Below are 19,261 nucleotides of genomic sequence, written 5' to 3' on the forward strand. Positions count from 1 at the left end.
TGCCATCTACAGGCGGCTATTAAACAATATGATAAAAAGCATCCAGCATCAAGACAATTACAGAGTCAGAGCTCAGGAGTTTTGTGTTTGAATGAAAAATAATTCTAACAAACATCTCATTAGACTGTGAAGTTAATAAGCCAAGTTAAAAAATAATATAAATGACGCTGAATTACATTTGAGAGATATGTCATCTAGGCTCCACAGGAAGCAAAGAATAAATAAAAGTGTTTCTCTGTTTTGGATGTATAGTAATACATTTATCATTTAAATACAACTACAGCAATAAGTTAGAGATCACCTGCGCTGATGATCAATGATTATGGTTTCATTCTATTCGGGGAGCCCAGATGGGAATCCAGGAAACAAAAGGGGCCCTTCACTTTCACCCAGCAGCTTCCCAAGATGCTCATTAGCACACTAAATTGAGCCATATGTGTCCACTTTATAATTAGCGCCTCCAAAACCAGGGGAGACACATATGTTATACGTTTTTAATAAAGAAAAGGTCAACCATGTTCCCAACAACAATTATAACAACACAGGAAGTGAGATCATGTTGGTTATTTTTACATTAGATAAAGACAGTTCTTTCTTACATCTGTCATATTCAATTGCATTTTCTATTTCATGTCAACTTGAAAGGAGTTTTGATACAAAATCAACGTCCTTTAAATGAATTGAATATTAAGGCCATTATTATTGAGAACTCCTGCACATTAAATATGGTGTGAATCTGAATCTCAGTCGTTATGGATCAACATACAAAAAAACCCAAATTCTTCATGTTTTCTTTATTTTGAAAAGGTAGATTTTGCAGTCTTGGTGGGGTTAAATACGGTTTAATATAAACTACTAGGGCTCACGATTATATACTACAGGTTAATTTTCATTTAGGCTGAGGAAATACTGTAAACATTCTTCTTCATTTGAACAATATTTGGCAGACAGCCCCTTTGATGAGTGATTTGTAAAACCAGAGGTATAACAACAGGTATTTTCAGCTCTCCCCAAACACTAAATGCCCCTTTCATGTTCCTCCAACTTGGTACTCACAATCTGAAACAAGGGTGCAATTGTGGTTGTCACCAAACAATGACATTTTTCTTCCTTCTTTCTGAATTCCCCATATCATCTCTACACAGATGAGCAATTTGTCTGTCATGAGAGCTGGGGCATTGACCCACTCCGGGCCTATTTCCCTGACAACACTGTTATTAGCGGTAAGTCGAGCCAGTGGCAAATGAATCTGCCTACTGTTCAGGAGGCCAGGGCTCTTTTCAGCGATTAATTTGATAAATATATTAATTATGAATCTGGATGACAGTACAATCAGATTGTCAGGCTTCCAGACTTGGCCTTTGTGATAAGTCTGCTTTGAGATTGGGTCTCCTCGGGTTTCAGGAGCTGCCATCCCCCGGGCTCAGCCTCTTATCAGCGCCTGACCCATTCACTCGGTAATTTCCTGTGTGTTGTAATTAAATGGAGCCTTTCTGATTGCAAGTGACTCTCTTTAAGAGTCGCTTCTTGGGTTTCAGGTGAAAGGGATGGTCAATGGACTGGCTGTCTCCCCTCTCTCTGCAGGACACGTACCTCTATTACATCTGCTGCAATGTGGAACTGTATTTGATGATTTATGCAGGACAAAAGCCTGCTTTTTGAAGGTTTTTATGAAGCATCATTTTCAAAGATAACAAAACAATGTACTTTTAATATATACAACCTTTTTTTTCCAAAGGACACAAGAAAAACAATTTTCAATTGACCAAAATAATCACAAAATATTGTTAATTAAAAAAAATCCCCCAAATAAATGAAAACAATACAAATAACTATAAATGTGTACTATAAATTAGTTAGAAAACGTAGCAATAATAATTATATTGATAACAATATAAGGCACACAATCATAACACTCAATGAATAACAAATACAATAATAAAAAACAAGTATGCATAAAATGAATGTTACATGTATGTCTTCACCCTCACATGCTGTTTGTGGCTCTGTACATGTTCCAATGCACATTTCAGAAATCTTGACGAACAAAACGACAGGTAAGGTAAGTTTTCTCTTCTTGCTGCCCCTCAAGTTTACTCAGCACAGAGTCAATAACGAATCACTGATAACTCTACCTTTCTCTAGATAATGGTCTGTTCATTATAGTAGAGGCAGACTTTTCGGGCAATGCTTGGAAGTTTAGGAAATCATTTGCTTGCTGCTGACAGTGGATTATGGACATTCACTGTCGGCTGACTATGCATGTCCATCTCTGTTCGGATACTGTTACAGAACTGGCAGACAGATATCCTGAGCCACAGCACTCCTCCCTCAGTATAGTCTGACATATGACTACAAGGCGATAGAAGGGTTAAACTAAGCCAAAGCAAATATAATGCAAGGTGCTGCAGAACCAAAAACTGAAAAGTTTGGATTTTTTCCCCTCAAAGTTATGCATGTTCATTATACAATAATAGATACAACAAAGTCATATATAATTTACAATAGTAATTTAAACTGAAAAGGAATGAATATTGTATCAATAAAGATGTCATGCTTCAAAACGTGCATTAATCGGTGACATTGTAACACGAGTCACAACGTAACAAGATATGATGATGGAGCAATACATGCTTATGCTTATGAACACCTCTACATCTCCTCTGTAGAGACATTTAATAGCTGATGCCATTATTTTCTCCCAGATTGAAACAATTTTTTAAAAACTTCAATACTTATCTTAACTTTGATAATAAGCAAGACTTTGAAGGGACACATTTGTACACATTCACTGAGTTTGCTCATTTTCTTTTTCTATGCACTCGTGGTAAAACCCTTCATTCTGTAAGAGTGGGATCCAAATGAAAGCTTGAATTAGTTTGGCTGCGCTGCCTCTAGAGGCACAAAAGGTTTGCCTGCCGTTCTCTTTCAGTTTTCCTCTCTGGTATAACCGGGGCCTATAATTAAAACCCATTTTCTTCATACGGCCTGTGAGCGCCATTAATTCAGAGAGTGGGAGCCATTATGGAGCTTGTGGCTCCCTGGGTAGCACTGGGGGAGAGGTGGGGCTGCGGCTTTTCAACATTAATGGCCCCCGTGTGTGCCTGCTAGCAATCTCAACAAGGAGTGAAGTGGCTTCATCCAGGCTGCAGAAGCAGGGCGATGGCTCCCAAAACACTGCAGGGATTAAATGGAGTTTTGTCTTGGGGCCCTTTTCCTCTGACCTATGACATTTAAATAGCATCTCACACTGGGCCCACATCTACTTTGTCCGTAAAATCAGGACTATTGTTCTCTTCTCAATCATTTGCATAATTAGCTGCAGTTTTATTTCAAAAATAACTTGTTCACAGCCTCTGTGCACATATATGGATAAACTTGCACTTGTTATGTCTTGTGGAATAATAATAAAAACTAATATGGCTGATCAAAGTTTTGACCAAATACCTCAAGATAAATTTGCAACATTATTTTAGGTTTGACTACTTTTATTTACTATCTGATAAATTATCATCATTCAAATATAATGACTTACTGGGTAAAGACAATACAAATTAGCAAATGACATCACTTTACCAAAATACAGACAACAGACAAGACAACATATGTTACAATATTACTATATCTAAAATCTCAGATGATAACTAACTTCATATAACTATATTAATATTATATTCATGTTTTGCCCATCTGTACTTAATCATTCAGCTTGTCAGGTCAAATAGGTTATGTTTTGTATAACATCAAAGGGTTTAAATAGTTATTATAACCCTGACGAGCATGGCATGCAATTTACAAATGCCACTCATCCAAACATTGACTATAAACACTGTACTGTAACAGTAACATTTTAAAGTGGATTAAAAAGCATTGCCCATGCTTTGCCACAAGGGAGAACCACTGGTCTAATTTTGCTGCAGTTGTGCTTTAGTTGTCATTCATGCAATACTTCAGCATTTCACTAGATGGCAGGGGAGCATGATTTAATGACTGACCTGGCATTAAAAAAAAGCCTTGTAGTATTTGAAAGCACAGCGATGAATAACCTAGCCCTGGGAACACACAGGAGAGTCACTGCTCAGTTGTTTAGCAGGTTTCTATATAAAATACGACCTATAAACAAGATTTGGATATACATTTTGTTTAAGTGTGTTTGTGTATTCATAACAGTCTCCAACACAACCTTCATAGTCATAATAGATGCATTCATGTTTACATTACTGTGTGAGAGCTGCTGGAGAGAGGGCACCAGAGGTTAATTGCAGTCTCCTTCAAAAGTAAATAGAGCAGCTCCAAGCAAACAGTGATAAAAAACAAAAACAAGCTACACTCTCACATTCATGTAATCATGATGATATACAATTAGTCCACTGGTCACAAATCTTCTGTCATCCCCTTGTTGCATTCTATTCATGCTGGCTAAAATAAACCGGAAATACAATGATAATTAAATGTCAGCATTTCTAATCAAGGTTGCTCTTGCAGGTGAGGTAATTTTTCTGAGGGTTTATTGAAAATGAAATTGGAGGAGCAAATGAATCCTCTGCAGTGAATAATATCACTGAATATTGACTTCTTAACACAAAGCATTGGATAATAGTGCAGAATTGGTTTGATACACAGACAGACAGCAGGTAGATGAGCTCAGATGAATTAAAGGATGGACGGCGAAAACTGCTTTATCCAATTGGGCTGAAATTAAATGAAGGTAGCAAAGAAGAATTTCTTATCATATTTCTTAGCTTGCAGACGTCAGACAAGTACATTTTGCTCTTTAATGCACATGGCTTTTATTACCACATTCACCTGCACATTGATTTACTTCTCAGTGACTTTCTATACTGATGCCTCTCACTACTGTTTTGTCCAGAGAACATGTGTAAAAGGTTTACAAACTTACTCACATCCAAGAAAAATCTCATTTTTTTGAGTGCAGCAAAGTGTGCCAGTACACTTTGCTTTCCTTTTACAATAAAACTGTCACTGCTTGAGAATTATGATGATAAAGATGAACTTCTTTAAAGCTTAATATTAAACACACTGGTTTGCTATGTTTCAGAGTTAGAAGATATGACACTGCTCTTATAGGAAGAGAGCTGGTTTAGGGTCCGATTAAAGTCAAAGTTCAAAGACCGTTAGTGAAGGAAATCTTATCAAATCAACTGCATTAGAAAACACATTTAAATATGTATATTATCTAATAAGAGGATCAATACATTGCAGAGTGTGTTTGCTTTAGCTGGATGCAGCAGTGGCTCAGAGTTCAGCTGTAAATTTCACTGTGAACTCATCTGTGAAGTAAACAGATGAAAGATAGAGAGACTCATTCTCAGTTGCTATATAACTTTGATTGATACCTTCAAGTGTGAATGTACAAAAACACCTATCTTTATTGTAATCGGTAAAAAAAAAGTCCTTATGCTGAGGCCCTTTGTTCTACATTAGTCAGAAATACAGCTCTTTCCTCTAAGGTTCAACAGTTATATACGATAAATCTGACTCCATGTGGTATGGTCCGTATACTACTGAAAAGACTTAAACCAATTTGTCAGGACCTGCTGTGAAACACTAACACCAAGTCATATTAAAGCCTTTTGTTTTGTTCTTGAGATAGTTGTCTATTTGCAGCCTAGAAACAGTTGACACACTGCCAAACTCCTCCTGGATCCATCATGAAAGTAAACTCGCACTTCATAGCCCAGTGCCTGTTTTGAAAAGTGTTCTGATTATAAATACCTGATGCTGAGCTCAGGCACTGCTGCTGGCTTTGCTCCACATCACCACGGCTAATGTGAAAGTAAAGGTACCTCAGAGTGTTCAGAAGAGTTGGTGGTGGTGCACTGCGCAGCCCGGCATACTGATGGAGGACATGGGCACAGCCTTGTATTTGACAGGCTTTTATAGCAATCATATACAGCATTCAGTATTTCATTACTTCACCGTGGAGGTTATGTTTATATATTTGTATTTTTTAAATGGCTAGATTTTTTTTAAACCTTGAGGAAGGCTGTAGCTTGGGCCAAGAGCAACCCTTTTCATCTATGAGCAGATCCAAATCATGGGGGAATACACACATCATTTTAAGTAATCCAAACATCTTTAATGGAGGTCCACCCTCTTCCAGTGCCCTTTGTAAAATTACTGGATTATCATTAATGAATAAATTAATTAATTTAGCGGGTCGATGAAGATCTGAACTATCTTTGGATCATGATGCATCAACGTTGTATTATAAAATTCAAAATAATATGCGTAGTATGTAAAGTATTTATCTGCAATGTCACTATGGATGTTACATAACTGTAGTGTAGCAACATTTCCATTTCAAGTGTCATAAATTGTAAATAATACTTTAAAATTGCACACAACTATCTGAGTAAATGTTATTTTCCACGAGTGAACAAATTGTACATTTAGCATTGAAACGGATATCCTTCTTTTGTGCTATGCTTAGTTAGCTGGCTGCTTGTGCTAGCTACAAAATGATCCAACAGCTTTGAACTTCTCTATATGTATTTCTTTTTACAAATATGAAAACTGACATACCTGATTCAGTTCAGTATCAAACAGGTTTAAGTGGTGATGACTGTGCCAGGGGTAACAGGAAGCTGGCATTATCAGCAGTGTCAACACCTCCTCTTCGCTTCACTAGGTTGGCATTTCACTGTTTGTCTAGAGCGTCTTCTCAGTGAGTCTTCCTCCTGTCTTTGCTTAAGACCTTTACGAGACACAAGACTGCTGTGCTAGCAATGAGCTCATACAGTATGAATGTATTCCTACTAAACATTTCTCAAGTTTTGTAATTTATTACAACCAGTTCCTCAAACTTTTTTCTGAAGTAAGCTCCTCTCCACTCAATATAAATCCAGGTTGTTCAAAATACAAGTGACAGGTATTTATCCAAAAGGTCAGACAGGAAGACGTGGAAGCTGAAGCATACATGTAGGTTTAAAATGTACCCCGACCTACCAATCCGAGGGAAGTGAAGTGTGGAATTGGAACTGGCAGCAAATTCAAATCCACACAGTCACAGCAAAGGGAGGAGTGCTGCAGGCTTTCTCTCATACGTACTACCAACCCTCACAGTCAAGCCCTGCACTTGTTAAGTCTCCTGACAGAAGGTATTATCTTCAAAGGGCGAGAACTGCTGAGCTGAGGTGTCTTGACTTGTCTCGAAACACAGTAAATAGAAAGGATTCCCCCCAAAATAAAAAAAATCCATCTTTACATATTATGAAGAACATTTAAAAAATGCTGAAATTCTTTCACTTGGATTAACAAGTAGGCAGACCACAGTGTTCAATAATCAAACTGATATGGCCAGGATTTACTTTACAACTATTTTATTAATCAATGAATTGTACTCTATGCAAATGACATGTGAATCCCCTTAATCCAGCTCCTCAATTAATGAGAATTTTCTCTTTATTTTTCGTGTTTAAAATGTGTCTAAATGTATTATCCTTGTTTTTTTTGTTTTTTTTTTACTATTGATTGAACAAAAACAAATATACAGTATGTAGACACCTTGTTAGATTATTATTATTTTACGAGCATTAAATCGATTAACATATTGAAATAGATAATGAAAACAGATGTTAGTTACCACCCCAAAGTCAACTTATTCAAAAAAGTTGCGCCTGCTGTCACATTTTCATGCACAATGAGCACAGACTCATCAACGTTTTGCAAAGAATGATTAATGATTGGATTTTTACCATGATTGACTTGATTAATATTCACTTTCAGTAGTTGTCCTTGATATTTTTTTGTGTTTATGTTGGCTGTGATTAATGTGAGAAAACAAACACCAAAAAGAGCTGCCTTTTTAACGCTAGTGTATCTAATGTAGCATGATACTTAAAGGAGATATTTGTTGGCTTGCGATTTCACTGATATCTTTGGCCAAAAACTCAATGTTAGTTACTTTTTAGCTGCAACCATTAGCTCAATATCCTGCTTGGTTGGATTTAGGATTGTCCAACCCTTTGAAAACAAACATTTACAAGGAGGTCAAATGATTGTCAGGTTGTGTGTGTCTGAATGCATGAACATGTAGAGGCATGCCTGAACATGCTATTATCAATAGCTGTGACCAACAGACAAGGCAGAGTGTTTGTTTAGGAGAAACATTACCAGGTAGAACAATAAAATCCATCACAAGAACAATCCTCCTATTCAAACACATTAAACCTCCATCCATTTCACTCAATCCCTTCTAAGCTATATTTTTAGAATGACTTTTTTTCACAGACATTATTGTCTGTGGAGCTGGCATTTAATTATGAAAAGAATAATTAAAGGGATGAGTGGGAAAAGCTGCTCTTGCACCTGAGATCAACTAGAGTCTCAGTGCTGATAAGGCCTCTCCACTGACAGGAGAGAGCTGCATAAGCAGTTGCATGACAGCGCTCACAGTGTGCCCCCCTCACATGTGAAAGTATAATAATGGAAATGCATCCATCACAGCCTTACTCTGGGACAAGATGGAGCTGCATTGCTGTTTGTCCTTCTCCTTCAGCTGTATTCTCTTTGCATCAGGAGCAAACATCAACCCATACCCCGCAGACACCATTACTGGATGGCATTATAATGGTTTGAAGAATTTCCCCCCTTTTTCTCTCCTATTCCTGTTCATCTTTTGACACCCTGGAGTAAAGGGAGAGCACGCGGCGGCCTACATAGTATGACATCCCCACAGTCAAATACTGTGTGCATGTGTGTTGCAGTAACAGTAACTCTTTCCGCCCACACACCCTCACTCTGACACCTCCCCTCCCCTTATTGTAGCCACAACCACCACCTCACCCTGCTCCAGCGCCTTCAGTAGTTCACATGCTGCAGCACACTGCAAGTCCCACGCTTCAGAGGAAAGATTCTCCACAGTCAAGTCCAGAGGGGCAGCAGAACGCGGGGGCGCCATCCAGCTTCAATGAAGATGTTACTCCTCATCAATATAATGAAGCAGATGTAATTAGCACAAACATTTGAGTAAAGCATGAGGTGACGAGATGCTGCTGGAATGCAATGATGGTTTAAATCTTTTAAAAGACCTTTACATGAACAAATATGTCTTGAACAATCAATTTGATTTCAAATTAGGGTTTGATTTAATGAGCAGGAGTGTAAAAAATAATCACTTGATAATTTATTTTGCTTAAACCTGTTTTTTTTGGGGGGGGGGGATCATTTCAATATTTAGATGAGCTTCTAAAAAGGATGCTGTTTGCTTTACCTGGATATGTGCCTATGACACAGACAATGGATGAATCATTTAATGTAAATGTCATGATAAATTATAAAAAAATGTTAAAAAGTGGTTCAAATTAAAAGCTATTTTAAAAAACCCATTAACACACATCAGGTTTGTGTTTTACTAGTTAGTCATTACGTTCAGTTTGGATAAGTTCAACTCCCTGGCAGCACATTTTCCAAGAAAATATCCCCACTTCACTCTTATTAATGTTACTGTCCCTCAGAGGAGACGGGGGAGAGATCAAGTAGCCCACACACTGTGCAGTGTGTGCGGAGGGGTGATGCCTCGAGAGCGCATCACAGGACGACAAAACCCCACTGCAAGACGCAGAGCCAGAATAGAGCAGCTTTGGTACGAGAGCTGTTTTCCTGTAGGTTGAAGAGGGGGAAAGGAGCAGAAATCGTCTTCGTCTCTCCAAACATACTTCTAATGATGCCGGAATCTTCCTGGTCGTATTTGCTGGCCAGTGTACAGAGACAATGTAGTTGAGAGAGAAAGGGGAACTGCACCGGTGGAGAGATCTGGGGATGCATGGACACGGTTATGGGTGATTCATTTCATTTTCAGCTGGAAAACAACACTGGATATGAGCACAAAAAGTGAGGATTAAGTGAGTTTCGGGGCCCACAGGATGGACACTGCGGAGGTGATTCTCTCTGTGTTGGTGGTTGTGATTATCATAGTGTCGTTGCTGTCCAACGTTCTGGTGCTGATCTGCTTTCTGTACAACCCGGAGATCCGTAAACAGGTCCCAGGTCTGTTCAACCTCAATCTCACCTTCTGCAACTTGTTGTTGACCGTGTCCAACATGCCACTCACTTTGGTGGGACTTGTCAGTAAGGCTCAGCCAGGAGGAGACGGCTTCTGCCAGATCGTGGGCTTCCTGGAGACATTCCTGTCCACCAACTCGATGCTGAGCATGGCAGCTCTGAGCATCGACAGGTGGATCGCGGTGGTGTTCCCCCTGAGGTACCACTCCAAAATGCGCCACAAAGACGCGGCTTTGGTGCTCGGGTACACGTGGGTGCACTCCATGTCCTTTTCCACGGTGGCCACCTGCCTCTCCTGGGTGGGATACCACCGGCTGTACGCGTCCTGCACGCTGTCCAACCCGAGGGCGAGCAGCCTGACACCGTTTGTTATCTTTACCGTCTTTTTCCACTCGTTCTCCTTCCTTCTGTCTTTTATAGTGCTGTGTGTCACTTACCTCAAAGTGCTTAAAGTGGCAAGGTTTCACTGTAAGAGGATCGACGTTATTACAATGCAAACTTTAGTGCTGCTGGTGGATATACACCCGAGGTAAGCTCCTTTAACTCATTATTCCTGTGTGTGTTGTTACTGTACAAGCACTTTACACTCATCTCCAGACCCACATTTAGGAAGGAAATTTCTTTTCTTGATTCAGTTTGAAGAGAGCTTAGGAAATAAAGAAAAAAGAAAATCAGCCATCTGATCAAAAGGGGGGAGGGGGGCTGATGTCCCTGGGATTAGAGAGTGTATTAAGATACATTATTATTTTTAAATCAATTTAAAAGCTTAAATGTGTAGGTAGTACTACCATGCTTGCACTGATGTGTGTCCTCAGTATTCAGAGGCGATGCTACATCTGAATCCACTGAAATGCAATCCTGGGTGATGCTCTACTCTGCCTCTAAAATCCAATGTATACATAGTGTGTGTGTGTGTGTGTGTGTGTGTGTGTGTGTGTGTGTGTGTGTGTGTGTGTGTGTGTGTGTGTGTGTGTGTTTTGTGTTTGTGTTTGTGTTTGTGTGTGTGTGTGTGTGTTTGGTTATACTGTCTAAAATAAGCAAGCTGGCATTCTCTGTAGAAATTCACACTTTTTGAAAGGGGCATTCTTGTTTGATTGACATCAGTGTTTTGGGGGATAAATCAGTTATTTTCCCTCAGCTTAGCTTCTTATATATTTAACCCCTGCCCATCAGAAATAAAACACAAGCGCACAAACTCTTAGCTGTCTTTTATGACATCTCTGCAGACAGTATCTCCCTGACACAAATCCACTGAGCTCTCTGTGTGTTTCTAGTGTTCGCCAGCGTTGCCTGGAGGAGCAGAAGAGAAGACGACAGAGAGCGACGAAGAAGATCAGCACCTTCATCGGCACCTTCATGATCTGCTTTGCTCCCTATGTGATCACAAGGTGAGAAAGATACTGTGTAGGCGGGAGAGGGAAACCATTCTGGCACACTGCGGCGTACGCAGCCTCTCCTGTTCTGCTGGTATCCCCAAACCTCCCTCCTCTGCTGTCAAATCCTCTCCCCCCCCCCTCCTCCTCACTGCCTCCTCTCTGCTTACTCTCCACAACGGCCAGAGTTGGAAGATGAGATTGGCTGACCTTGTGATAAGTAATATGGCTCTGCTGTTGCTGCTGCATTAGCACTTTTCTCCTCAAGTTGCTCTGGTGCATCACTTAGTTGGAGGAATCCACTTCCATTAATCACTCAACAAAGAGAGGCTTCAGTGTGAAACACATAAGTGATGTACAAGTGGACTTGTGAGAAGAAATCAAAAAATAGAACAATTTATACTTTGTTAAACTACCATGTAAATTAAATCATATAAAGTACCTGAGAATATCAAAAACACATAGAGTAAAGGGAGGTGATATATACCGTATAATGGCAAAATACACACATGGATAACAGGAAAAAAAAGAATTGGAATTATACAAATACATAGGTTTACACATTCTTCAAGCTCTCAAGTGGCATTTATCCTGAGTTATAACAAACACACATTACGTTCTTTAGAATACCATGGTAAAGTGGTAAATCCTGGCTACTTTTTATGGTTAATTGGCAGTAGACTTCTAAAGTCACCAATACAATGTCACAAGCATTATTTAATTTCCTGTCACTTTAATGCTAATAAGCTGTTATTTTGCAAAAACAGGAGATGTGTGTAAACTAATTCTATGCAGTTCACCTTACACTCATCATCATAGCATTTTGTTTTGGCAGAAAAAGCAACGTTGTACTAATAGCTAACCAATACGGACCAGGTAAGTGACGCTTCAGACATTCAACATAAAACTACATATTCAGAATTAAACTGCAAGTTGAAGATCCAACATGCAGCTGAATGATTACAGCTGTAAGAAGCTCATCCATTTCCAAAGGGCAATGCTTTTCTGGGGGGACATAGCTCAAAAATAGACTGTATTTGTTCCTCATACTGTCTGGTTTTTTAGTATAGTTTATCTACACATTTTTCCATATAATAAAACACTACTTAGAGTAAAGTAGAGTATATCTAATGGTTCATTTGTTTTGTCATTTAGATTGACTTACTCAACCAGAAGTGAAAAAGATTACGTTAGTTAGCATTACTATATCTTATTTAAAGTCATTCACTCATAAGGCAATGGGGTGATAAAGCTGGAGATGCTGTCTGGTTGGACATGAAATGATCCAGAAGATATTACTCTCTCGATTGCCCATTAACTTTTAAAATTCATTTCTAAATTGGTCCGTTGCAAGTGTTTGAAAGGTCACCAGGTATGAACAAAGTGAGCTATTGAGTTGTTCTTCCACTCAGACAAATGGTTTTGGTATCAGTAGGCTGTCAGTAATCAACCATAACAGTCTTATGATAGTTTACTAATTACTATCTGAACATAAGCTCAGCTAAAAGCCCCTCCACTGCCTCTCTGATTCTCATTTGTTGTCCGGGTCATTATGTGTTTAGTAAAATCTCCGCTGTGCCCGTCGCAGCTGACTTACCCTCCTGTTTGCTCTGCTGCTGCGGAGTGTGTGGGCAAATGCCAGGGATGGCTACTGGCCCATGCTATGCCAGTGTTACATTGCTGACAGAGCTTGATTGTAGACACAGTAATCATACAGAGAGCAAGCGAAAAGGATCAGCAATATTTTAAATACATTTTATGACACCATGTACAGGCAGGTGTTTTAATACTTGACAAAAATGAGTGTGAAAACACACATTTTCTGTCTTTATATGTATGACTGAGATCACTTTAGGATGCACACTTCAGTAAACTTCATTATGTGCCCCTTTAAGTCTAATATAAAGTATTTTAATTACAGAAGAGTATTTTTTTCCTGCTGCTGGAAGAACTTACTGTCCTCTGTCCTTTATGGTTTTCTGCTTAGCCCTCAGTCTGAAACTGTATTAAATAACAATCAGAGTTAATTGGCTTGTTTCCAGATACTCATTACTGCTTAGACAGGTCTGTTTTATTCTTCCGACGGCTCTGACAGATATGCTGCTGGCGAGTAGCTAGATAAAAAGTAGCCTCACGCTGTAAATCCAAACGCATGAGACAAGTACAAACACCCTGCTTATCTGCAGCAATGTCTTGCAAATGTATTTTTATGTCTTCATGATGAGCTCAGGGCATGCATGCATTTCCAACCTTTGCTCTCCTTCTCTCATCCTCTCTTTGTGCTTGCCTGCAGGATCGTCGAGTTATTTCCAGCAGTGCCTATCAACCCTCACTGGGGAATTGTCTCCAAGTGCTTAGCTTACAGCAAGGCAGCCTGCGACCCCTTTGTGTACTCACTGCTCCGACACCAATACAGGAAGACGTGCACTGACATCATCAACAGGCTGCTGAAGCGAAGCTCCTTGAATGCATCGGGGCGCGGACACGAGAACCAAGTCAACAGCATACCAACTGCAGAGTGACCGGGCAACTGTCAGGGAAATATGAGGCTGATTTGTTGCCGATTAACAACAGAATAAATATTGCTTGTTCATGTCCATGTCTGCTTGAATTTGCTCTGACAAGCCAAAAGAAAGTGACTACAGATGGAGGGCAAATCCCCTGCACAGGAATACCACTGGGCTTGCATACTGAAACTCCAGGACAGCAGATCTGTGCAGTGAACTTGTGAGGACAATGTGAAACGGGAGATTTCACATCCACTGGAAGAGACAGATGTGCTCACCCAAGATGAACAGCCAGTTCATACCCTCATTATTCTGACTGGATAGCTTTAAGTCTGATATAAGATATTTGGATTTAGTTTTACGCTACTGTCATACATACATTATTCGGAAGCCCTGAGAGGCAAGTGAGAGAAATGACTAATGATCAATTTTCTAATATCTATATCTAAAGAGTTTTCTCTCCTGTGTTTATGTCTTAGAAAGAGGTGATTTATTATCCGCCATGGTCATTTTTCTCACTTACTTCATCATATGTAAAAACAGACACCTTTCCCACCTGTTTCATGGATGAAGAACAACATAGAGAGACCTTTCTGGGCAGAACCTTTTTTTCTTACTTGCCAGTCAGGGCTTCTATAATGTTTACATTCTATTTTTTTTAAATGAGAAAACAGAAAGAATAGAAAATGGCTGTTAGCTGTTTTAGTGAAAAGTGGATGAGTTCACTCTGTATGTAGCACTATAAACTAGCCTAACCAAAACTAACAGTCCCCAAATTGTATTACAGTTGAAAACAGACAGTAGACTGTGCGACTGCACAGCTCAGCTCAGGTTTACATTGCCTTGAAGCATGATGGCCAATGACATATAAAGCTACGGGACTATACGAGACTTTGTGTTTTTCTGTGTTTCATGTATGTTATTTAGAAAGACTTATCGACCCAGCCAAGCAGATTTTTAAAGGTAAAAGTAAGCCCTCAAACAGACTGCCTTTGCTGTCATGACTGACATGTGCCCCTCAGGTTGTTGAGCTTAGTCGAGCATGATTGGCTGTACTCACTCGGATTTGTACTCACAGAGAGGGTTACTGGAAGCGACATGCTTTTGGATTCCTCACACATTTGGCCTGGATGGAAAGGAAGGGAAATGCATTTGATGTCCTTATTTCCATCACTTAAACTAATGACATCATGTGATGTTTAATAGCAATGATAGTCTTTCATGAAAAGCAAGAAATAGTGTCTGTTTTCTGCTTTTATTGACAGTCTTTAAGAAAGATACTTGGCAGTCAACATGTATGTTATTTTTTGAAATGGAAAAACTTTAGGGATAGCAGGATCACTCTTTTGCTCTCACAATAATTGGGTGCATATGATGTTTATTTATTGAATCCCATTGCTTGTGAAGTATTGTAGTGTTAGGTCTTTCTTGAAGACGTAAGTCCAAGAGCCTTCTCCACTGACAAGTGTTATCTGACTCACTAAATGTTGTACCTATTATATTTCTGTTCTGTATCAGAAGAAAGGCAGCTCTGTATCAGAGTGCTTTTCCCTGGGCTTCACTTTTCGTGGAGTTGACATACTGTAGGTAATGGTCCTCGACGCCTTAGTTTAGAATAAAAGGGATAAAGATTACGTTTTTGATGGGTTTGGTTACACAATGTGTTCAGACGGTACAACAGTGAGTTACTGTATGTATTGCACACAGTGCCAAAACGATCAATGACGCCCAGTGAGCCAAATATAAGTAGCTGCTGTTCATTTTTATGGAAACATAAAAGAAGAGAGATTAAAAAATATATATTTATGAATATACTAATTGATACATATTTGCTTTAATTTTGTGATCATGATTTTTATGGAAGCCCAGAATGGCAAGTGAGGATAAAGAAGGCGGATCTAAATCGCCTCCTGTGTTTTTAACTTGGAGTGGAGAAAAATGAAGGAACTAACATTATGAGATATATAGACAAAGCTATTAGGATCAGGAATAGTTGTTTTGGATATGCATTGCAAAGTTATGTTGGACACTCCAAGACAATTAATGCCTTAAACTCTGTTATATATGATATGTTGTTTCCATTCACAGCGGCATACGGGCATTTTGAACAATATGAATAAAGTAAATCATTGCCTTATTCACTTCAGTTCATTAAAAATCATCTGTGTTTCTTTACCCTCGGCTTTCAATGGTTTCTGCTAATGTTTTGCACTGATGTAGAGTAGTTATTTTCCTCATACATGATGGTTATTGGTGAAAAATCAAGGTATATCATATATGTTGATAGATTTAGATAAATGACAACTTGAAGAGTATTTTTGTGTCTTTTGATATACGTACATGTAATTTATGACAACACTGTATTTGTTGAGTGTTAAAGAATGTGCTGCTTCACCTGCAAATTAAGTTAATACCGTTATTGACAGGTGACGATGAATTGACTGTAATATACCTCATTTCGTTAGGGTGGCTTACTTGACTGCCTGAAGTGTTTAGTTATGTACTTACTAATGTATTAAACCACTGGCACGATGCTGCTGCAGATGGCTAGAAAAACCGTTGATGATGACGTTTCCAAGTGTTAATGATAGGATGAAGATATTTGGTTTTGATCCAAATTGTAATTGTAATTTTGGCTAAAATGAGGAGGATGACTGTTTCAGATGTTGACCGTGATTATTAAAGTAAATCTATGAAAGTGGTTTTGTGCTCTTGTGCAAATTCTCTATATTGTCTATACGATTGAAAGCTGTTTTTAAAAAAAATAAATAATAGGTTGCAAAGAAACTCACAGTCACACTGCTCCAACCTTTAATCTATTATCTTCTTTTTTTACCGGCATATTTGAACAAAACCTGAAACTTGGAGCAATAGTTTTCTGTTTTCGGGGTATTTTAAGATTTAGAGTCAGACAACATCATGTGGACTTATGCCTGATGAGTCTTTAAATTTGCCATTGGCTTAAAACTAAATAATTGGAAATATGGTTTGACTTTTTTAACAATTTGCCTTTATTCCATTCCTCAAACTAACAAATCAGGGTTTTTCTAAAGATATATAAATCAAAACACACTAGTTATGTTTGCTGTAATGATATAATATGTCATCCAAATACAACAGTGTGGCATTTTAAAGTAGAACATTTACCAAGCTGTGGCTACACACACACACACACACACACACACACACACACACACACACACACACACACACACACACACACACACACACACACACAACTTGATATCTTGTTTTAAGAGCAAAAAGTTTTGCCAACATCACAACCATGACCCAGGGATAAATCAGTGCCACAATCAGAACGTTATGAAACAACAGGAGGGTTTGACATGAGTGATGTGATTTTGAGCTTTTGTATCTGCAGTTTCGACCTGCAATCAGACTGAACCAGAGGGAAGCCATTTTTTCTGTTCACACCCAAGCGCAAGCGTTAATGAAACAACATCAGCGGCAGGCAGAGATAGCCTCGTCTGTGATTCTGAACACTGATTCACACCTCAGGATCCAGTGATTATCCTCAGGTGGGTGGCACTGACCGTAAAACACGACTTGATCATCGGCCTCAACCCACTCAGTCAACTCACTGCCCCCCCATCCGAGTGAAAAATAAAGCAGGACTCAGAGTGAAAAGTGGACACCTTGTTCTGAAAAACACAGGAATGTTTGTTGTTCTTCTCTACAAAACACTTTAAATTGGGTTCAGGAAATGTTGAAAGATGTTCACCTCAAATCTCTGAAAGTCTCTTTTCTTGTCTGAAATCTGTATCAGGCTGTTGCGGGTCTAGACTAATTTTATGGAAGAACATTTCTAGTTTTGTATAAAGTCAGAGCACATTAAAACAAAACATAAAATACTTGGTGTTTGATTTAGTAACAGAGTTTGTACCAATGACTTCGTTACAGTTTTTTTTTTTTTTTTGTTGCTTTGGCCCAAGATACAGAACACCCCAGAACCGCCCATGGTATAAAGCTATACATATTACAAGATATTTAGTACAGTGGGGCAGCATGGCATTCCTCCTAAATGTATGAACGTAAAATGACACATTTATCCAGTAATTGGTGAATAAAAGAGTATAATGATATCTATTTCGGTTCATTTGAAAAGCACAAAAAAGTCATTGGTTAATGTTATGTTAGTTTTTGTATTCTTCAAAAACCCATAAACCAAATACAAAAAAAGACTATGAATACGGCTTTTCATCCAAATACCCCAAAACCCATCCAACCACACCTTGACTTTTTCCTCCACATCTGAATGACATGTAGGTACATTTGTGAAAATTATAGGATCCTGCATAACTATGTGATTTGCATATCAATAAACAAAGAACATGTGGTGCCCATTATCCCACTGGTATTCTCCCATTTGTCCCCATATGCTTTCAGTTTGTCTGTATACACTGCAGTAATGAGTGGCTTCAGCTCCAAAGTGTCATTACTGTAGCCTTCCATTGAGGGGATGTATCCGTCACCTTTTGTTTGTATTTAGATGTCCCATCTAAACAAACAACGTATTCTTATAAAACATAAGGGGAGGTTGGTGCAGATTATATTTTTTGGATGTTAGTTAAACTGTTCCTGTAATTCCTAGATAGGTAATATTTAAATTAATGATCAATTAATCACTCATGTTTTTAGTCTCACCTGTTTGTTGTCATTTTGGCTGTTTTGTTTGTTTGTTTAATTTCTGTGCCATTCAAAAGGAAGGCTCTATGGGAGTTTGAGAGCGCCACAAAAAAACAAATTGTTCGGTCCCCCTTAGCAGAAGTCTAATTAAAAGAACTCGAACACATGTGCTTTGAGCAGAGAGCTTATTAGCTATGAGTGTGGAAGGCCTTTCATATACTTGGATAAGCATGAAGTCTATGTGTTAGGGATGAGCAGCGCAGAATGGACCAAAGTGCAGACCAACCGATAACCTTTATTCAAGGCGACTGGATATGTGCAATACAGACAAGCACTCTCTCTCCCTTTTAAACGCAAAAAAGAACCCACAAACTCCAACGGAAAACCAGAACTTAAATATATACAAGACCAATCAAGACGTCAAGACACAGATGTGGAGGGGAGGGTAAACACAAAGGCACCACGTGAACAGAATCAGATAATCAGACAGGAGGGAAAACACAGAAACAGGAAGCTAACACGGACATGAGACGTGGGTGAACACTTTTCAAAGTACTGTGTAACAGACTGTGACAATTTCAAAATAAAACTGAAAATAAACAGATGGTGGCACGATGTATGTAAGTGAGATCCATAATGGGTTTCTTGTTTGCCACATATTGGCTATATCAGCTGTGAGTGATACTTAACAATTTGAAGTTAGCATGT

General features: G+C 38.8%; 1 protein-coding gene across 1 annotated transcript; it reads left to right on the top strand.

Annotated features, from left to right (window-relative positions):
- Positions 1–9,675: 9,675 nt before the first annotated feature.
- On the top strand, positions 9,676–16,571 carry LOC134871020 (G-protein coupled receptor 26-like). The gene is made up of 3 exons (XM_063893604.1): positions 9,676–10,555; positions 11,301–11,414; positions 13,693–16,571. The coding sequence occupies exons 1-3, from the start codon at positions 9,888–9,890 to the stop codon at positions 13,919–13,921; spliced, it is 1,011 nt and encodes a 336-aa protein (XP_063749674.1). The 5' UTR covers positions 9,676–9,887; the 3' UTR covers positions 13,922–16,571.
- Positions 16,572–19,261: the final 2,690 nt, after the last annotated feature.

This window comes from Eleginops maclovinus, chromosome 10, assembly GCF_036324505.1.
Source record: "Eleginops maclovinus isolate JMC-PN-2008 ecotype Puerto Natales chromosome 10, JC_Emac_rtc_rv5, whole genome shotgun sequence".
Taxonomy (NCBI): domain Eukaryota; kingdom Metazoa; phylum Chordata; class Actinopteri; order Perciformes; family Eleginopidae; genus Eleginops; species Eleginops maclovinus.